Source organism: Eptesicus fuscus, chromosome 14 (assembly GCF_027574615.1).
Source record: "Eptesicus fuscus isolate TK198812 chromosome 14, DD_ASM_mEF_20220401, whole genome shotgun sequence".
Classification (NCBI taxonomy): domain Eukaryota; kingdom Metazoa; phylum Chordata; class Mammalia; order Chiroptera; family Vespertilionidae; genus Eptesicus; species Eptesicus fuscus.
Genome location: NC_072486.1, coordinates 64910293 through 64933301, shown reverse-complemented (window position 1 = coordinate 64933301; position 23009 = coordinate 64910293). Strand labels below are relative to the sequence as shown.

The window sequence follows — 23009 nt, the reverse complement described above, 5'->3', positions numbered from 1 at the left end:
GAGTAGAAGAGAGAGGGAAAGACAGAGAGAAACACTGATGTAAGAGAAACATATTGATTGGTTGCCTCCTGCATGAGCCCTGACCAGGGCCCGGGCCAGGGAGGAGTCTGCAACCAAGGTACATGCCCTTGACTCTTTGGTCCACAGACCAGTGCTCTATCCACTGAGCGAAACAGGCTATGGCAAGAAATTCATTCTTAATCACAGCCTCTACTAAGTAATAAAACAATCTCTTCTCCAGCCAATCTACATTTTTGACAAAAATGTTCCCTGGAGTTTAGAGCTGAGCATCTCTCTACTGGAAATCTTGCTGTACCCTAAAGAATACCAACATGTGATTTCATAGTATTTGAGACCCTATAAAATTGAGTTTCAAGCAATCTTTCTTCATTCCCATGATGTCCTCTGCTCAGACTGTCCTCTGTTCAGGCCACTCAGGACCACCCTCATTCCTTAAGTAAACTGTGTGCTTTTCTTTCTCCATATAACAGCATAGATAACAGTCCTCATCTTTATCAATGCACTTCCAACTGGCATTATGAAGTCCTTGTGTAAGCAGGGTAGGCCTGGTCATCCAATGGATATTACTTCTCAAATGTAGACTCCATCAGAAGCTGCTTGGCAACTACAAAATCCTATAGAGTATAGGAAGCTCTACAAACAGCATAGGCAAGACTATGAATGGTATGAAATTTCTAAATGTCGGACTTCTCCTATAAGGCCACCCAAATATTAGAATCTTCCCAACCTATGTCCTTGGGGATATTGAAAACCAGTTAAATCAAAATAGTTCCCCAGTTCTCCAGGCTCCAAACCAAGATAGAATATGTTTCCTTGGAAGCACCAATCCAATTCTGCTAATAAAAATGTGCATTTAAAATTGACAAGAATAAAGTAACACAGTTGTATGCATTAGGACTTAATGACAGCGGCATATCCTTGGATTCTGCTCCCGAATTTTGCTGCTAATCCAGGAGTGACACCAGGGACACTGGGGACTGAATCTAAAATACCTCTAAACCATTCCAGCACCTAACACAGCAATGGCACAATGGAGTCACTATTTTCCGGAATAAATGGATACATAGATGGACGAATGGATGAATGGCCTATATACTCTTCCAACCATCTCTGGCCACCGAAGTAATTTAAAATTCAGCTTGAAGTTCATCTGTCAAGAAACTTGATCCAGTTCCCCAAGTTGGAGGTAACTATTGTATCTTCTGAATTTATAGTTTTTTCTTTAGTCTGTACCTGTCTAATTATGTTTTCATTGCAGTTAAATTCAAGTATAGCATTGACTTTAATAGACTGCAAATCCTTTATATCTTATTGAATCTTGTATTCCTCAAAGGTTTAACATCCTGCCTGCCAGGGAGCAGTCACTGAATAAATAATGTGTGTACAAGTAGTCCACTTTCTAATCAATAATCTTGGATCATTGCACCATATTCAGTCAGTATTTAGAAAATCACATATTATTAATAACTTCTCAACAAATACTTATTGAACACCTACTCTGACTTGGCAAGAATGTAGTTAAAATTTAATCATTTTGACATTTGCTCAATGTGTCAAAAACATGAATTTACCAAATGCTTGTTTTCTCATAAACATTGATAGCAAAAATGACATTCCTGAAAACAATAAATGTTTATCTAATAGACAAGTATATAGTTTTAACAATGAATCATCTTGTAACAAGGAAAGGGAGCAGAACAAAATATTTTCAGAATAGTGTATAAAAGCATTTATAATGGCATTTCAAGTTCTATTGGAAGGTAGTGACAGATCTCAGGGAACTAACTTTACCTTCATGCTTTGTAGGAGAGGGAGCTCTATACATAATGCTTGTCTCAACATGCACCAATCCTATATAATAAAAGGCTAATATGCAAATTGACCGACAGCAGAATGACCAGTCGCTATGACGTGCACTGACCACCAGGGAGCAGACACTCAATGCAGGAGCTGCCCCTGGTGGTCAGTGCGCTCTCAAGAGGGAGCACCGCTTAGCCAAAAGCCGGGCTCGCAGCTGGTAGGTGCAGCTGTGGTGGTGGGAGCCTCTCCCACCTCCGCAGCAGCACTAAGAATGTCCGACTTCTGGCTTAGGAGGGAGCGGGCCTAAAGCAGCAGTCGGACATCCCCTGAGGGCTCCTGGACTGCAAGATGGTGCAGGCCAGGCTAAGGGACCATCAGAGTGCATGAATTTTATGCACCAGGCTTCTAGTGTTAATATAAAAGAACATTTTCAAATGCAGGCAACTTTGCAAATGAGGAAACAGGGGCAAAGAGAAAAATGCATGATTCCTAAGAGTCAAAACAAATAAAATGTTAAGTCCCCCTCAAGCACTGTTTCAACTCCTTTCAATTCATTCCTACTTCAAGATGATTTCAAGATGATTTCAATATTCTTCACTATAGAAAAACCATTCCTCTAAGAAATGAATGAATCTAATTATTTTGGTTAAAAACTTTTATGTTTATCCAAAACAGTAAACACGAGAGGCAAATGAGGAGACTCAGAAATTCTGCCTTTCTGTATTCCAAGCAAGCTGAGAAAACACCAGTATAGGCATGTATTTGAAGGGCCATCAATAGGTAAACAAATATATTCAATTAGAATATCATGTTATAAATACCATACTACAGATACATAGGAAAGATGGTTAAATTCTATCAGAAATTTTGCTTGTTGTTGCCAATGAATTGGAATCATGGAACCCATTGGTTTGTCATACCAAAATAAACATTTGAGGATACAAATATATGCACAGACAAGCTTTCATGGTGTATGCACACCTTTGACAGTTACTCCCTACTCAGAACATCAAGATAAAGGCAGGAACGATTATGCAAATATGGTGTTTCAGATTGAAATACCCATTATAGGTGCTCCTTAGCATCCTAGTTATACTGGCAAAACAAAACAAAATTATTATTACCATATTTATTTAACACTGAATATGTGTCAGGCAATGTTCTAGGCTGTTTGTATGTGCAATTTCCTTTAATTATCCCAAGAACTCTATGAAATAGTTATGATTATTTCCAGGTAGGTGAAGAACCTGAGACTAAGAGAGGTAAAAACAATGTGTCCCAGGCTATAAGACTCATAAATGGGATGTTGGAATTCAAACACCATCTTTCTGATTTGAGAGTCTTGTTCTTGACCACAATGCTAATTTTCATTGATTGTCCCCATTTAATAGATGAGAAAACTGAGGCTCAAAATTCAGTACCTATGAAGTGGCCCACTCAAAAATTAAGTCCAGTTTAATGAAGCCCTTCTTCTTCCAACCACCCTTTCCAATTGACACTACACTGAGTGGCCAGATTATTATGATCTCTGAAAGCATAATAATCTGGCCACTCAGTGTATATCCTATATAATAAAAGGCTAATATGCAAATTGTCCCCTCAACCAGGAATTCGACCAGCAGGCAGGCCAGCCAATCACCCATGTTCCTTCCCCCTGGCCAGGCTGGCCGGACCCCACCCATGCACAAATTCATGCACCCTAGTATATATAGTATATATATATATACTAGAGGCCCGGTGCACAAAATTCATGCACTGGGGGTCATGGGTCCCTCAGCCCAACCTGCCCCCTCTCACATACTGGGAGCCCTCAGGGGATGTTCTACTGAGAGCTTAGGCCCACACCCAATGGGGAGTGGGCCTAAGCTGCAGTCTGGCCTCCCTTTGTGGGAGGCAACTGGTCTGATCAGGGGAAGGCACCAGCCCCATCACTCTGCTGCTGCAGCCACTACCAGTCACTGCAGCCACCAAGGTGTTTTCATCAACACGGACTCCAGTCCCTTCACCAAGAAAAAATGACAATTTTCTTTAGGCATTTTTAAGATGTGTCTTTCATAGGATATGCATTTCTTTCTTTATTTTTTATCCTCACCTGAGGGTATGTTTCCATTGACTTTTAGAGAATGTGGAATAGAAAGTGAAAGACAGAGAGAAACATCAAAGTGAGAGGAACACTTTGATTGGTTGCCTCCTGCATGAGCCCTGATCTGGGCCCCAGCCAGGGAGGAGCCTGAAACCTAGGTACATGCCCTTGATCAGACTCAAACCCAGACCCTGCTGTCAGCAGGCCGAGGCATTATCCACTGAGTCAAACCGGCTAGGGCAGGATATGACATTTCTTAGCCTTCCAGCAGGGGACCTTTGTTTTTTTCTCCAGAAGTGTGGTGGAAAAACCCTAGATCACCTTTTTGGATTCTTATTACCCAAGTTACTAAGAATATTACCAGTGGCATACAGGAAGCTTAGCCAATGTGCAGTCAGAAAAGGTGTTTCCTCTATAGTTCACACCAATGGAGGGATGGGCCCTGCCCAGGCCTAAAGCCTCTGGCCAAAGCTTTAGGCCTGGGCAGGCCCCTCCAGCTCCCTCTGATCACCGGCTCAGCCCCTGCCCAGGCCTGCCCAGACCGAAAGCCTCTTGGGGAGGAGCAGACCCCCAGCTCCCTGTGATCAATTGCAGGGGGTCTGCTCCTGCCCAGGCCAAAAGGAGACCCCAGCTCCCTGCCCAGGCGATCGATCGCAGTGGGTCAGCTCATGCACCAGGCCGAAGCAACCCCCAGCTCCCTGTGATCGATTGCAGGGGGTCTTCTCCGGCACCAGGCCGAAAGCCTCTGATGGAGGCTTTTGGCCTGGTGCCGGAGCGGACACCCAGCTCTCTGTGATCAATCGCAGGGGGTCCACTCCTGCACCAGGCCTAAGCAACCCCCCCCTCTCTGCGATCGATTGCAGGGGGTCCGCTTGTGCACCAGGCCTAAGCAACCCCCAGCTCTCTGTGATCAATTGCAGGGGGTCTGCACTCCAGCAGCGGGGCTGAGGGTACTGGGTGCCGCCATCTTGTGGCTATGGGGGCCGCCATTTTTGTCATGGAGTGATGGTTAATTTGCATATTACTCTATTATTAGATAGGATAAATACTGAGTGGCCAGATTATTATGTGTTCAGAGATCATAATAATCTGGCCACTCAGTGTATAACACTAATTATGTTGAGGCACCTGTGAACTCACTATCCTTTACTATGTTTATTTATCTTCAAATTATTTACTTGACTAAAAAGAGAAGAAAACCAGACAAGTAAAAACCCATCTCATTCCTACACTAATGCCAAAAAAGTGGCTCTGTTTGGAAGAATAAAAATGTGAGCCCTGAGTTATTTTAGGCCTGTCCAGTAACCTTGATCCACCCTCTTCCTGTGGACTCAAAGCAGCATATGGCTATTCCTTCTCAGGTCAGGCTTTGATGCTTACTCTGAACCGCTAGGTTGCAATATGTTTGTAATCACTAATAAGGACGACCTGTCTCTTGAGAAAATCAGCTAACAAATAGAGAGACACAATTGTTCAACTTGACTTTCATGTATGGACTGAGATTACTGAATAGAAGCCCTAAATTAAACAAATAATTTATATTAACTGATTGTAATCGCTAAGTGGAGAACATATGTTAGTTCCATAAAAAAAAAAAAAGAAAAAGAAACAATATTTGGAATAAAAAATATTTTTGATAAACTAAAACACCTTGTAATTTTTCAGGAAAAATAAAGGAATAACTTACTTTTTAAAAATTATTTCACTCCACTAATATATATTCAGGGCAAATTTGTTGTGCTCATATATGCTTAATTATGCACTCTCCATGTACAAAATCATCCTATGGTTGAATTCAGCCAGAAAAACTGGCTCTTTGAAAATAAGCAGACATTAGTCCAATAATTGGCTGATAATTGTTTATCACTGAGAGTGTGAAATATATTATAAATCTGGTTTAATAGAGTAAGGAGAGATGGAGTATAAGGTGAGTAGTACCCTTCCCTGTCCCTCATCAACTCTCACCAGATTAGCAATCTCTCTCTACATTGCCCTTGCGAAACCATGCACACACCACCCTTGCCGGGTGGTTCAGTTGGTTGGAGCAGCACCCCACACACCAAAAATATTGCAGGTTCAATTCCAAGTCAGGGCGCATTCCTAGTTGTGGGTTCAATGTCTGGTTGGGCATACTGGAGGCAACCGATCAATGTCTCTCCCTCTCCCTCTCCCTCTCCCTCTCCCTCCTTATCTCCATCTCTCTCCCTCTCCCTCTCCCTCTCCCTCTTCCTCTCCCTCTCCCTCTCCCTCTCTCATCCTCTCCCTCTCCCTCTCCCTCTCCCTCTCCCTCTCCCTCTCCCTCTCCCTCTCTCTCTCTCCCTTCCTCTCTTTCTAAAATCAATGAACATATCCTCAGGTGAGGATTATTTTAAAAACATGCACACACCTTCATCAGTGAACCTGCCTCATTGCGCTAGAATTATTGGTTTGAGCGTCTGTCTATCCTTCTAGGCTGTGAGCTCCCTGACTGCAGGGACCACATATTCACTCTAGTCCCAACACTTAGCACAGAATATGTGCACAGAATGAACTTAACAAATCCATTCCCAACTAACCATATAGGTGACAATAAGTAGACACACATTACTATAAAAAAAAAAACAACTATGTATTTCTCTTCCATAAAGTGTACTTTTTAAGTGCAGATAGATTTGCTAAATCATTAAGGGCAATAGTAAAATCAGGCAGAAACAGTGAGCTGTGGGAACAAATAGTCAACATTTGAAATGTAGAGATTCTCTCTGAACTTTCTAAAAGCAAGAGCCTCTTCTAATAGAGACCTTCTCTCATCACCACACGCATTAGCAGACCTCCCACTGACCACACAGAATCATGAGGCACTGGGTTAATAACAGGTAATATTTATGCATTTCATGTGTGCCAGGCCCTGGACTAAATGTTTCATTTTACTATTCCATTTAATTCTTATTACCACCAAGTAAGTAGGTGTTAATAATGTTTCCATTTTACATATGACCAAAGGGAGGCAAATAACTTGTTTGCTGTCTTGCCCAAGTTCTAAGCAGAATTTTAATAAATTGGTCATTTTTCAAGCATTCCCTACTCTACCTTCAAGCTGGTGACTGATCCAACTCCCAATAAAATTTAGTTTTTCCTGATAAATTCCAGAATTCAACAGAATTGACATAACCTCTCCCCACAGTCTAGTTCACTCTCTTTTCTTCTCACACTTTCATTCTCCCTGTTTCAGTAAAACAAGACTTCTATCAAGTTATAAATGATCATGACCATGCTTGAGAGATAATTCTTACAAATGGTTTTGTTGTCTTTTATGAACAATAACACGATATAAAGTTTTATAATAAATATATCACTCACAAATAGAGAGATGTGTGTATGTATACCGTGTGTATAATTATTTTAGGTATCATGGTATTATATATTAGTACATATATTGTCAACCACTTAATTTTGTTATATAAATATCTAATCATAAGACTCTAATAGGCAGTTTGGCATTAATAAAATATAAAAAAGGAGCTTCATTTTAGCCCTTATCAAATTTTCTTTGTCATATCTATTCTATTTAACATAAGTCCACTTTCAAAAGGGCTTTGTCAAAAAGCTACTGCCTCTCAGAGTGAAGGCAGGGGGTGAGGAGGTGGGGTGAGGAGAGATTAACTGGAGAACTTATATGCATAGCCCATGGACACAGACAAAAATAATATGGTGAAGGCCTGGGGGGGGGGGGGGGGGCGTGCAGAGTGGAGGAGGTTAATGGGAATAAAAGGGGGACATCTGTAATACGTTTGACAATAAAGATACATTTTTAAAAGCTTTTTGTTTTCAGATTGGTATCAACAACCTGCAGAGTTGCTGAAGATGTGTTTGGATAAATGTCAATCTGGGTTGCAGAATAAGGGGTAATATTTCAGGAGGCTACTCCCTGCAGTACAGTGTAGATACATGGTCATGCATCGTACAACAGTAGTTGAAACAGAAGTTGTATTTGTGCACTATTCAATGTATAACTGTGCTAATTATCAGGAAGCCATTTCAGAGAAAATTGATCCTAAATACCCTAGTTTTGTTATTTCTCATCATCTGCTTCTTTTGTGAGAACATTGGTGACTGATGCTGTATAAACATACCACTGAAGGGCTATATTTGGACATGTGGAAGTGAGTGTGTATTAAAAGGCTAAATACATGTCTGCTGAGTGGGTTCACACACATGAAAGCCCATGTGTACATTATACATAGAGACAAGAGTGAGCTCCCTCCCACCCTCATGTGTGGCATGAGCTTTTACCTTTCAGCTAGGATAAGCTGTAGCTAGGAAATGAACTTCATTATTGATTTAGGAAATGAACTCAACTCTCATAGTGTTATGGTAGCTTTGAGAATCAAGAAGAGGAGATACTTTCATTAGAGGAAAGAATGGAATACAAATTAAGATAATAGAAAGTAGAAGAATATGTCTCTCACTCGTTTGAAGCACTTTAAAAGCATCTTATTGCCTATGGAGGAAACACTGCTGCTGTAGCAATTCCTTGGCCCTCAATTTCTGCAAATATTCCTATATTATAGATGTAGAAGAGATACTGAATGAAAGGATGCCCATCCTTTTCTGAGACTACAGGGCAGCTTCCTATTTTATACCCACAGAAGCCAGTGAGCACTGCTATGGCACCAAGGTCTGTTCAAATGAGAAATAATCCCCTACCCAGTGGTAAACTGCTCCAACCACCCTGCACCCTGCCCATGCCACCACCGCCAGCCCTGTGCCCTGTGACTTCCTGGGTTTCCTTATCCATCAAGTTCAGGATTGACTTCCTGCTCAGAGCCCCTTATGATTGGTGGGTGTCAATCAGAGACAGCTCTCCCCAAAGTCCCCAAAGCCTCCTTCCCTAGGAGAGCCCCTTGGAGATGTTCCAACCAGGAACATCTGAAGAAGTTCCTCTGCCCTTCACCATCCCGCATGCCACCCCCATCTGGTCCCCACCGCATCGCAGCAGAAGAAGACAGAGCTCTGTGGCAGTGTGGCACCCAGGCAGGCAAATGTCCAGCCGTGTTTGGCATCATCCCCAGGCCCTGAGACCCTGCTTCTCCCTGCTCTAGCCAAGTTGTCCTCACATGACATTGTGTCTTGACAGCACCTGAGGTAAGACAGGGACAGCAGGCAGCTCTAAGGGCTAGTAAACAATAGACATCACGTTGGGTATGTTGACTTTCTCTGATGCTGCCATTGAAAGATGAAATGTAGCCCTAACCGGTTTGGCTCAGTGGATAGAGCACAGCCTGCAGACTGAAGGGTCCCAGGTTCAATTCTGGTCAAGGGCATGTACCTTGGTTGCAGGCACATCCCCAGTAGCGGATGTGCAGGAGGCAGCTGATCAATGTTACTCTCTCATCGATGTTTCTAACTCTCTACCCTTCTCCCTTCCTCTCTGTAAAAAAATCAATAAAATATATTTTTTTAAAAGAAAGATGACATGTAGATCCAGATCAGAATGCACTTACATCAATCAGATGTATTCTAAAGGTCTCCCCTTAGATGTGGCAAAGATGGAATACATTTATTTTTAAGCCCCAACTTTAGCATTCATGGCATACGCTATTATTCACTCCCCAACCCTCCCCTCTAAACACACACACACACAGGGTACAAAGACTTGACCAAGTGATTCTTTCAGAAAAGGGCAAAATTGCCCTAAGTGTATATATAGTCAATGAAAAGAAAATGAAATATTTCATTAAGTCCCTACAATTATCAGCTATCTCTACAGACATTTAAGACTTTCCCTCACATTTTAAAGTTGAAGATAGAATCAAATCATACATTTCCTAAAAATGTACTTGGGAGAAAATGTATTCTAATAAAGGTTATATATACTTAAAAATAAAGCATTCTTCTTTGAGAACAATATCCATTGGTGTACATTTATGTTGATACTTGCTTTTAGGTGGAGCTGATTGGTCCAGTGCCCAATGACCTTGTACTCTGTACTCTTGTTGGTGATTTGATACTGGAAGATATCGTAGCGCCCAGGAGCATCTCCGTTCTCATTAAAAGTGACGGGTGTCCCAGCACTACCTATAAATGTTCAGAAAACAATGTTAATAAACTCTTAGTAAGATAGCCCACTGGGCTTATTTCTCTCTAAGAAAGAGAGGTATATAAAAATATATTGTGCATGGTAAGAGATATGAAGAGTTGTAATCCATATAAAGTCAGTCGTGATGGCATAATATCTTCTACATGGAAAGAGGCCCAGCAGTAGGTACAGGGAGAAGACACGCTTTATCGTGCATGAGAGAAAGTAAACGATGAGTATCCAAGTTAGGCATAACAGTCACATAAATAAGAGTGGATGCGCTGCATATTCAATACTGGCTGCAGAGAACGGCAGCTAACGGCGAAGAGTGTACATGTCTTGGAGTATAACAGCTCTTGTACAATAGGAACTACCAACAGCAACTCAAAATGTGGCAGGAAAACGACCCAGCCAGATTCCCTGGGGTTTTACTTGACTCTGATCTGAGCTCCCTTCTGAAGCAGTTGCCCTATGCAATCTCTCTGCCAAGCCTTTGCTTCCACTACCTTTGCCCAAGAGCATAGCCACGTGGGCTGCCGTTGGGAAGCTTTCAGTGGGTGAGGAAGTGATCCCTGGGAAGTCTCAGCCCTGCTCAGATCATAAAAGTGTCCCTCGTTCACTGCGACAAGTGTAAGAGTGGCAGGGCAGCAGGATGCACAAAATGCCTTCTTTTCTAAACTCCCATTTCTCTCAGAAGCTTTCATCTTTTCTCTTAAAAGCTTCTGCTCACTTTTACGTTCCCTCCTATTAACTTTTTTATAATCACAGGTTTTCAGAGTAGAAAGGGATCACTATCCCCAGTGTTTTCCTGGTCCATGGAGCCTCGGTATCTATACAAACCTTCCTTTTCTCTAACAGCCTTCAGAGGCCCTCCCCTGCCTCGTCTTCTTGGACTAGCCTTTGATATCGGGACAAATTCACCTGACACCAACCCCATTTCTTTGTGTCTATCTTCTCTCCGCAGGCCCCTTCCCTGACTTTCTTCTCACAGCATAGGTGCTGAATTTAATTTTAACACTGTACTAGGAAGTGTCCCCTTATTGCGATCTCTTTTCCATATTGCATTCTCCAAAAATGTATACTACTAATTGTTCTATATGCCAACTCCATATATTTCCATCTTAGAATGTGTTTCTTATCCTACCTGTGGAGCTTTTAATTAAAACCAATAATAACGAAATTCTACTTTTAACTTGTCAAACAAAATGGATGACTAAAGAAAGGAACTTCCAAATAAACACAATCAGAGTCACACAGCAACAATTAGGGTATGTTCCTAGTATTAAATGAAGAGATGTCTAACATCCTCTGTTCTCTGGAATCTCCCTAAAATTTAAACAGTGTGAGGTCTCTGATGAGGCCACGGGTAACTGGTATTGGCCACAAAAAGTGGCACAGGATGGAAGAGAGAGCACTGGTCTGAGAGTCAAGAGGGTCGTGTCCATGCTAACTCTGCTTCCACATTTATTTCCACAATGTGGGCATGTCTCTTTTTCTTCACTTGTCACATAGGGACTTAACAATGAATATGAACGTATTTTGAAATCCTAAAGGAGTTGTATGTATTTAAATTATGATTAATAGTTCATATGGGAAATGACTTTATATATAAATTAAGAAAGAAATGAGGAATTAGGAAGTAAAATAGGATCTCTCCAAGCAATCAGTACTGTCTTAGCTACTCCTAAGATACTCATGGGGAAACCCATTTGCCATACCTGACTAAAACCTTTTTTAACTCCTAGTTACCTCAAGCAGGTTAACCTTCCAATCTTCCGTTTCCTTATATGTAAAACTGGGGTAATAAAGACACTTTAAATAAACAAGTGCTTATCAAGGGCAATGAACAACACTTTGGGTATTTAGATGTGATTCTTATTCATTCCATATGTATTTCAGTATACATCAAAGCAGAGTAATAGACAAGATGTTGAAAGTTCTTTAAGTGATATCTAAACAAAAGATTATGGAAATTCAAATGGAAGGTATTCCTGAGTGGAAAAATACATGTCAGTTATGAATTTTGCATTCACATCATCAACAATTCCTGACACTTATATGTTACTTCAAAAAATATTGATGTCATATCCTCCATGAATAAAGGAACATTTTATTTTCTCTAAGTAAAATCCCCAATATTGTCACATTCTTCACTGAATGACTATCCTACCTAATAATAGACAAATATGCAAATTGACCATACCTCCACTACACCCAAGCCATGCCCACCAGCCCAAACCACGCCTGCCAGCCAATCAGGGCGAGTATGCAAATAAACCGAACCAAGATGGCTACAGCCACTGAGAACAAGGTTTCCCAGGCAACAGAGGGAAACAAGCTTTCTGCCTGCCCTTGACAGGCCTAAGCCTCCACTCAAGCTACAAAGTTTCAATTATAGAAAGTAAACAAATTCAAACAGAATGGCGGCAGCCACGGAGCTGGAGAGACCAGGCCAGGGTTGCCCGCGGTAACGGAGAAAGCAAAGCCTCTGCTTGAGGCTACAAAGTTTCAATTATAGAAGGTGAATTAACTCAAACAGAAATGGCTGCTGGTGGAGCATGCAGGAGGCTTGGCTCTGCTCCAGGCTACAAAGTTTCAATTGTAGAAGGTAAATAAATTCCAGATACCAGGGCCTCCGCTTGGGTCGCCAGGGGGCGTGGCTGGCCTGCAAACCACCACAGGCCCCTTGCTCAGGCTGCCCCATGCCCCAAGGAACCCCCACCCTGATCTGAGACACACTTCAGGGCAAACCAGCTGGCCCCTACCCCTGTACCAGGCCTCTGTCCTATCTAATAAAAGAGTAATATGCAGATTGACCACCACTCCAACACACAATATGTCTGCCCCCATGTGGTCAAAGATCCTGCCCCCATGTGGACACAAGATGGCCACCACAAGATGGCCAGCAGGGGAGGGCAGTTGGGAGGCACCTGGCCTGCAAGGGAGGGAAGTTGGAGGCAATCAACCCTGCAGGGGAGTGCAGTTAGGGATGATCAGGCCGGCAGAGGAGGGAAGTTGGGGGCAAACAGGCTGTCAGGGGAGCAATTAGGCATCAATCAGGCTGGCAGCAGAGTGGTTAGGGGGTGATAAGGCTGGCAGGCAGAAGTGGTTAGGGGCAATCAGGAAGGCAGGCAGGCAAGCAGTTGGGAGCCAGCAGTCCTGAATTGTGAGAGGGATAACCAACTGCCCAGTGGGTTCGGGCCTAAATGGGCAGTCGGACATCCCTGAAGGAGTCCCAGATTGGAGAGGGTACAGGCTGGGCTGAGGGACACCCGCCCCCTCCGTGCACGAATTTCGTGCACCGGGCCTCTAGTCTATATATATAAAAGGCTAATATGCTAAGTGTACCTCCGACCATCCAACTAGTTGCTATGACGTGCACTGACCACAGGGGGCAGATGCTCAATGCAGGATCTGCCATGACGCGCACTGGCCATTTACAAAGAAACTGCACCGTGGACCTGGCACCAACAAAGTAACACTCGGCTTCCCCCAAGTGGGACACATGTCCCACCACCATCCCAGAGCGACAGCTCACCAAATCGCAGCCAATGCTGCTGAGACCCCATGGTGCAAAATGTGCCCCACAGCCCAGCCCAGCCCAGAAATGGTCTCTGTGGGCACCGGGTAATGATGTCACATAGCAACGCCCAGCTTCCTCTCACTAGTGACTAGCCTCCTTGCAGTTTCTTTAGCCCAGGAACATGAGTTACTTTATAGCCAGGTGCAAACATGTTACACTTTAACCAAATGTCTGTGAAGTGTTTTCACATGCCTCATCTCATTTGATCCTCACAGAAGTCCTGGAGTAAGTAGATAGGAGACTTGGTAGAATCCTATTTTTCTTTGCATTAGCTGGAAAACAGAGATTTAGAAAATTTAGAAACTTGACCCAATTGAAAATAAGTAAGAAATGGTGGAACTTGAAAATGACTTCAGGTTTTCTCACTGAGCAGAATATAGTCAAACACTGCTATAGTTAAATATTTCATCCTTTGTTCTCCCTGCATGATCTACAATATAATCTCCTTCATGTTGATATTTACTGCTGTTTTGCTGACAAGTACCTGAAAGAGAAGTTGTGGTGCTTCACTGGGCTGGAAAAACTTTGGCTAAATCAGAAAGCAGGTATAATTAAGCAAGTTTATCTATATACTAGAGGCCCAGTGCACAAAATTCATGCACTGGTGGGGGGTCCCTCAGCCCAGCCTGCACCCTCTCACAGTCCGGGAGCCCTTAGGGGATGTCCTACTGATGGCTTAGGCCTCCCTCTGCAGGAGGCGACCAGGCTGATCAGGGGAAAGCACCACCCCCATCACTCTGCTGCTGCTGCCACTGCCAGCCGCCACAGCTGCCAAGGTGTTTTCATCAACACGGACTCCAGTCCCTTCACCCCGAAAAAATGACAACTTTCTTTAGGCATTTTCAAGATGTCTCTTTCATAGGATATGACATTTCTTTCTTTCTTTATTTATTTATTTTTATCCTCACCTGAGGATATTTTTCCATTGATTTTTAGAGTGTGGAAGAGAGAGGAAAGACAGAGAGAAACATCAATGTGAGAGGGACACTTCAATTGGTTGCCTCCTGCATGAGCCCTGACCTGGGCTCCGGCCAGGGAGAAGCCTGCAACCTAGGTACATGCCCTTGATCAGATTCAAACCCGGACCCTGCAGTCCGCAGGCCAAAGCTCTATCCACTGACACAAACTGGCTAGGGCAGGATATGATCTTTCTTAGCCCTTCCAGCAGTGGACCTTCGTTTTTTCCCCCAGGAGTGAGGTGGAAAAACCCTAGATCACCTTCTTGGATTCTTATAACCCAAGTTACCAAGAACACTGCAAGTGGTGGCATACAGGGAGCTTAGCCAATGAGCAGTCAGAAAAGGTGTTTCCTCTGCAGCTCACATGCAGAGGTGGGACTGCTGGCATGCTGCACTGTGTCCACTCCGGGCCTGCTCCAGCCGCGCTGTGGCAGCTGGGGGAGGCCCCCCTGTGTGTGTCTCCGCTCCAGGCCTGCACCATCCATGGCTTGCCTCACCATGCATGCAGTCCTCTCCTGCCCATCTGCGTGTGCAGCCTCCTCCTGAGCCGGTCGTGACTGTAACGGCATCCTGGCTAATTTGCATATTACTTCTTTATATATACTATCAAATAAAGAGGGAATATGCAAATTGACCATCACACCATAACAAAAATGGCTGCACCCACAGCTAAGGCAGTGATTCCGTAACACAAGATGGCTGCACCCTCAGCATAGGCCGAGTTCCCGTAACAAGCCTTAATGAGCAATCAGCAGGGACCTGAGGCTGTGTGGTGCTAGGCCAGGGCAGGGGACCTGAGGCTGCACCCCCCCAGCTAGTGGGGCTTGACAGCAGACCTCAGGCCATGCCCCCCACCCCAGTGCTGGGCTGGGGTACCTCAGGCCGCGCCCCCTGTCCCGGTGATGGGCCGCAGGACCTAAGACTGTGACCCCAACCCCGGCACCAGGTAGAGGGACCTGAGGCTGCACCCCCGCCCTAGTGCTGGACTGGGGAACCTCAGGCCATGTCCCCTGCCCTGGTCATGGGCCAGAGGACCTGAGGCTCTGTCCCCCACCCCGGCACCAGGCCAGGGGACCTGAGGCCGCACCCCTAGTCATGCAGGGTTTGATGGGGGACCTCAGGTCATGCCCCCTGCCCATGAGGCTTGATGGAGGACCTCAAGGCATGTCCCCCACCCCCACCCAGGCCGGGGGATCTCAGGATGTGCACCCTGCCCCGGTGCCGGGCTAGGGGACCTGAGGCTGCACCCCCCCCCCCCCGGCGGGGCTTGAGGGGGTACCTCATGCCGCATCCCCTGTCCTGGGCCAGGGGACCTCAAGGAGTGCCCCCTGACCTGAACTGGGCAACCTCAGGCCATGTCCCCGTCCCGGCACTGGGCCAGGAAACCTGAGGCCGCGCCCCCCACCCGGCTGGGCTTGAAGGGGGTGGGGCCAGCCGGGTCTGGATCTAGCCCAATGGGGGTGGAGCCGGCCAGGTCTGGGTCTCATGCGATTTTGAGGCACACGTAGGTGGTCAGGGACTTGACTCTGGTTCCCGTGGCATGCCCCAGACTCTGACAGGAGGAAGATTTTCATATAATTTTACTAATTTTCTTTCATCTCTGACACTTCTATTATAGAGAAAGGGCAAAAAGCAATATTAAAATATTTCCTCTAGTTATTTCCCTTTTAATATGCACAAATTTCATGCACCGGGTCACTAGTCTATATATATAAAAGCCCAGCGACCATTACAGCGGAATGATCAGAACGACCAGAGCAACCGGTCACTCTGATGTGCACTGACCACCAAGGGGCAGATGCTCAATGCAGGAGCTGGCCCCCTGGTGGTCAGTGCCCTCCCACAGAAGCCAGGATCACAGCTGGCAAGTGCAGACAGGCAGTTAGGAGTGAGCAGGTGGGTGGTAAGGAGCAAGGGGTCCTGGTTTGTGAGAGGGATGTCTGACTGCCGGTTTAAGCCCGATCAGGCCTAAACTGGCAGTCAGATATCCCCCATGGTGCCCCGGATTGTGAGAGGGTGCAAGCCAAGCTGAGGGACACCCCTCACCCCGTGCATGGTTTTCATGCATCAGGCCTCTAGTATAGATATCAAGCTCTCGCTGGCACCAATCGCACATGTGTGTTTCCATCTGTCATTGTCGATCATAAATTTGGTTGACACTTCTATTATAGAGAAAGGGTGAATAGTGATATTAAAATATTTCTTCTAATTAATTTCCTTTCAATGTGCACAAATTTGTGCACTGGGTCTCTTGTCTTCTCTAACAGCCCCAAATTTTTCACCCTAATGCTACTCAGGATTGAAGACTGCTACTTATATAACACATTCTCACAAATGTCTCAGAATTATATATAATAGCTAGTGTCCTCCTGTTCCTACACTTCTTTTCTCCAACTTGAGAAAGTATATTGGAAAATAAGTGAGTGAGAGATGTAGTATCACAAAAATAATAATTGTTCAACTTAGATATTCAAATATCATTATTAATATCAAGTTACACAAAATTTGACACTGCATTAAGAGGCAATATACTAAAGTGGTAGGAGTGTGGGTTTTGGAGCCAGATCATTGGGTTTAAATCCAAGCTCTATTATCTCAAGTCAGATACTTAATTTCACTGTATTTCACTTCTTGTCTAGTCCTTAAAATGAGCTAATTCCCATCTCAGGAGGATAGATGAGGTTTAAAAAATTAATATATGTAAACCATCTAGTATATAGTAAGCATTTTATAAATATTAACCATTATTGTCTCTACTGTGTTATAACAATACTATGTTTGAGACCCAGTGTCTATACAAGAACACAAGAATTTCTTGGTGAGCATATATGGCTTTCCTGAAGTCCCCTTACTAACCTTTGTTCTCATTTTTCTACACAATGCCATGTATACTGAAACTTCAGTTCTGTAAATTCACCAGGTTTTTTCTCAGCTTCCTGTCTCTGCACATGTTATTTTCTGTAAGTTCCCTTCATCCTTCCTGCTAACCTTTCTTCTCTATATAATTCCTCCCAAATGTGACTTTAAGGTCACGCTTACAGAAACCTTCAGCAGAAGTCCAAGTGTCTCTGCATGTCCTATCCTGCTCTATCATAGCACTTGCTACATACACTCCACACACTTTTGCTATTCACCCCCATACCTAACCAAAACATGTATTCAGCAGATATTTATTGAGAACCTATTATGTGCTCAACATTGTGTGGACACTTGGACTCTCCCACAAAACTATGGTCTCCTTAATAAAGGCAGAGTGTATCTCTTATCTTTGTAGGTGCTGCACCAAGGACAATGCTTGATATTGAGTGAGTAATCAATAAATTACAATAATGCATAAAAGACACACCAACTAATAATATACAGAAAATCCATATATACCCTCCTCATAACATTATGAACTTCATTTATATCTCCTCTCACCTTTTATATTCACCAATGAAGGAGCCAAATCAGTCCCTTTCACACTGTTATCAGTGTGATGCTAGAAACCACTTTTGTGACTCATTTTACTAATCTGATTTCAGATCCTGAGCTAGGCTTGCAGTTGACTACTTCAACCTTTCACATGAAAAATGAACTCCATTGGCATACTGGCTCTTCTCCAATGATTGCACTGTGGCTCCATGATCTGTTTAACAAAGAACACCTTTGAGTAGCCATGCGGGGCCATGCTTTTTTCTTATTTCTACAAGTAAAATTTTAAAAGGCCACCCTGATATTAATATATATGTTATATAATATATATAATAAATTATGCTCCATCAAATTTTCTTGTTTTGTTTCTTTCCATCCTAGAGTTTAGTTAATTCAGAAACGTTGAAGGCAATTAATTCCTTTAAACACTTTTTACTTGATATACATTAAAGGAAAAATGTAAACAAACAACCTGGAGTTGTAAGGCAGCTTTTACCAGCCAGGAACTGCTCTCAGAGTCTATACATCTTGAATATTTTCTGTTCAATAAAAAAAATGTGTGGAAAAACGATATTTTTATTACTCGGCACATCAAGTACTTCAATGTGTTTTTGTCGGAAAAATGATACATCCAATGAAGATTGTATGTGAAAATGCTGGCTCTGTTCAATATTATTCCGGGGAAAAGTAGGTATGGCCTTGGGATTCAGGGACTGGAGTTTGATTTCTGGTTCTGCCAATTACTAGTACCTGTATGATCTGGGCACATTACCCTCACTAAACCAGTTTTCTCAAATGTCAAGAGAGCATAATAACTCCAACATGCCTGGGCTATTACTTAGTGGGTAACTGACACATGAGAGCTGTGCAGTGAATGGAAACTGGTATCATCATTATCCATTCCTTTCCTATACTTGTGCTCTTTGATATACATTTTCTTGTTTCCACAACACAAAAAAAGCAGAATAATTCATTCACCTTTATGTGCAAATATTACAAATATATTTATAAGTATAAGCCATTCAGTATATTTTCATGTTTATTACTTTCCTTTTTTCCCTCTTGCTACAAAACATTATGTGCTTTCTTTTTCATAACTACCTCCCCTATTGGGTAAGCAGGAAAAAAATAAGGAAGTTAAACATGAAGCTAACATAGTAATTTTTTAGTGCCATTAAAAGAAAAATGAGTGTATAAGATATAAGTCATTGAACAAAATGCCATAGGAAATACCAATTTTCAACAGAATCTCAATTATTCATGTTCTTCCTCTCCTTATCCAGTTAATTTTATCAAGTATTTCTTAGGATCAATAAACAGAAGTACATATGTGAATCAGAATCATATCATAGTTTAATTATTTAGGAATCAGTCAGATTACTCTTATATTCCAGTTACTCAGCCTTTGTTCATTGAAGACCTCAGCATTTGATGCTCTATTCATCTCTATCCATATACCTATTATCACTTCTCTCCACCTCGCTGTCTACTTGGATGACCCAACAGCCTGGTTTCTGTGTTAGCTGACTTCCTCACTCTCAGTTATCATTCCTTTCATGCCTCTCACCACCCACTATTAAAACCACACTCTAGAAGTGGTCTTGTTGAGTAACTATATCACCTCTTTGGAAACCAACTTTCACTCCTTACCCCTGCAACAATCCTATGAGCCCCTAAATGTACTCATTAATTTATCAGCCCAATTTGTCATTAGACTTCACCCCCATGTAGTTTCTCTTCCCTCCCATTCTTGCATAGGTTCTATGACCTTCTTTGTAAATATCATCTGTTCTCTTGTACATCTCTGTCTGTCCAGTTTTATTTCAATGCCGAATAGTTGTGCATATTTTTAGCCTGCATTAAAGTAGCTCAATATTATTTGAGAAAATCATAAAACCTTACTGTCTGGCAAGGCTTGGACTAGACTTGGGCATGTGAGCTGCCTCAGGCAAGACTCAGAGTGAGCCCCTCCCTAAATTCTGCACATTAGGTGCCCCTCTGGCTTCACTGAACCCTGACCTTGCTGTCTGTTCTTACTTTAAATTCATGACCTCAGACGTCACATGTTTAGTCAACATTGCTCCTGAATTCTACCAAACTTTCCCAATTAGTCCACTTTCCCCCCTTTTGGGTGGCTCACTGTTCCATGCCTCACATATCCAACATCTTCCTTCCCCTGTCACTTCAGCTTGTCCCATACTTTTTCACACTGAGGAAGAAAAGCAATAAGAAAAAAACTCTCTCATCACGCAAAACTTACAATCTCCCTGCATCCACACTGTCATATTATCTCCTCCTATTGGCCACATGTCCCTGATCCCTTCCCTAGTGCGAAGACCTCCTTCCATACACTTGCAGTTTCATAGTTAATTTTTCTTTGTTTCACATCAACAAACTTAGACTGTCTGCAGTATTCTCTTCAGTTTACAAATAAGTTCTCATAGCTCTCATCTTAAAAAGAAAATCAAGTCAACAAATCTTTTTACTAACCACACTGCATCATTTGTACACTCTCAAAAGTAAAACAAAACTTCTACTAATTTTTTTTTAAATATTCACCCAAGGATATACTTCCTATTGATTTTTTTTCTTTTTTGAGAGAGAGAGAGAGAGAGATTGATGTGAGAGAGAACATCATTTGGTTGCCTTCCATACATGTCCCAACCTGGGATTGAAATTACCTGACCAGGAATCGCACCTGTAACCTTTGGCATACGGGGTGATGCAGCAGCCAACTGAGCCACACCAGCCAGTGCAAAGCAAAATTTTTTGTGAGCTGTCCTCACTCTTTCCATTTGCTTATTTGTCATTAACTCTTCACACCATTTGAATTTGAACTTTAACCTCATAACTCCACTGATGAGTGCACAGACTTACCCAATTACTTGTATCTCTGCTTGGTTGTTTGGTTTCTTAAACTTTATACATGAGACATAACACTTGATTCTTTTTAGATTTCCAAACACATTTCTCAGTCTTTTTCCCTTTAGTGAGCCGCTGAGGACTGTCCATCCACCCAACCAAGTGAAAACCTAAGTCAAACCCCACATCTAATTGTGAAGAACGAAGAATAAGGAAGCTATAAACTTTAATTAACAACAATGCATCAATATTGGTTAATGAATACAACAAATGCACTACACTAATATGAAATGTTAATAATTGGGGAAACTGTGTTTGTGGGTGGGTGAAATATGGGAACTGCTTGTACTAGCTGAGCAATTTTTCTGAAAATCAAATTTTTTTTTTAAAGAAGTCCAAAAACATAAAGAAAAAAGATGAAATTATTTTCAGTAATACATTTTATTTAACCTAATAAAGTTTATATATGCAAATATATGCAAAATGTTATGATGTCAAAATGTAACCAGTATGAAAATATTAATGAAATACTTTATACTTATTTTTACATACCAGGTCTTCAAAATGCGGTTGTACTTCATGCGTACAGATCATTGCAGTTCAGACTCGCCATATTTCAAGTGCTCAGCCTTCATCCATATTAATCAGTGCAGGACTGAAAGATTTCATTCCAGCGGTCATTGCCATTCTGATTCAGCCTCCCTTCCCCTTCAATTGGACTGAACCCCCTTCACTAGTTTCTCCCCTAAAGAGATGACTGACCCGGGGTCAGTGGATGTCAGATCAGGAAATAAGATCCTAAAATTAAATCCAAACTCCTCCAGTGGTAGAAACAAACAAAAGCCCACGTCTCAGGCAATAACAGATTCTATCTCCAAAACATATCCTGGATTTTCCCGTTCTCTCCATTTCCTCTTCGTCTATGCTGGCCCAAGCTACTGTGATCTCTCCCTGAACTCCTAGCCAGTATCCTGTGTTCACCCCACTCTCTGTTCTGCAACCAGAGTGACACTTTAAAACATAATCAAATCCTATGGCCCTTCTCCTTAAAACCATGCAGCGGCTTCCCATTCACTTAGAATATAACACAAAATGTTTATCATGGCCTTTAACATCTTTTTATTTCTTCAATATTTCTAATTTCTGTACTCTATCCACTCTGGGCTTCTTCCAGTTCTTCAAACACATGAGTTTGCTCCATTCAGGATCTCTGTCTCTTTCTCTCTGTTCCTCCCTCCACCTCTACACCCCGCCATGTTTTCCCACGTGGTTCTTTGCATGATTGGTTCCTTCTTATCATTTATATCCCAGTTCAACTCTCACAGACAGAGGTCCTATCAAATCACCACACCCAAATTAGCCATTTCCTCTCACTAACACTTGCTCTTACCTTACACACATTATTTATTCCCTTCATGGTACTTACAAGTATCAAAAATATGTGATTTATTTAACTAGTTGTCATACATTGTTATATTATCAGCTCCATGATTGTGGAATGTTTTTCCATTATGTTCACTACTATATGTAGCACAGAACATGTCTGAACACTCAAATCCATATTTTCTTTTTCCTGGGCACATCCATAGTCTACATTTCTAATCTTTCCTGTACTTAGTTGTGCAGCCAAATGATTAGCTCTAGCCAAGGAAATGTGAAAAGAAGAGGTAGATACCACTTCTGGGCCTCAGTCAATAAAGCTTCTTAAGTGGTCTTCTATGATCCTTCCTCCTTCTGGCTGCTAGAATGGAAATTACATGCTGGGCAACTGGAGAAGCTACAAGATAAAGACAGGAAGGCTTGCATGCTTCTGGATTCCTGTGTGAGTGCTCAGAGAAGGTCTGCGTTAGTAATTTGTTCATCCATTCATATATAGAGTACTATTATCTAAATAAAAACCAAACTTCTGTCATTGTTAAGCCATTATAGGCAGTTAGTCCAGTGCTTATAGTAGACAATCATAATACTCCAGTATCTAGAAAAGTGTGTTAATGAACTAGAGGCCCAGTGCACGACATTCATGCACGGGTATAGTCCCTAGGCTTGGTGAGTGATGGAAGTGTGAGTGTCTGGCATGGAAGGGCAGGTCCCAGCTGACCTCTGGGCTCTGGGCAGCACCTGGGCCTCCAGGCCCCTGTACACCTTCTTCCCCCTGAGTCACAGCTCCCAAGTCCCCATGCAGAGATGCGGTGAGTGTGGCTGGACGCTGCGGGCCAGGGCACAGCATGG

At 42.7% G+C, this 23009-nt stretch overlaps 1 protein-coding gene across 2 annotated transcripts in view; it reads right to left on the bottom strand.

The window, feature by feature from the left end:
• GRM8 (glutamate metabotropic receptor 8) overlaps positions 1-23009 on the bottom strand; it is a 722933-nt gene that overhangs the window by 105293 nt on the left and 594631 nt on the right. For both annotated transcript variants that reach the window (XM_008154053.3, XM_054726441.1), the window contains one exon: positions 9825-9961. In XM_008154053.3, coding sequence (XP_008152275.1) covers positions 9825-9961 — 137 coding nt within the window. The remainder of the gene's footprint in view (positions 1-9824; positions 9962-23009) is intronic.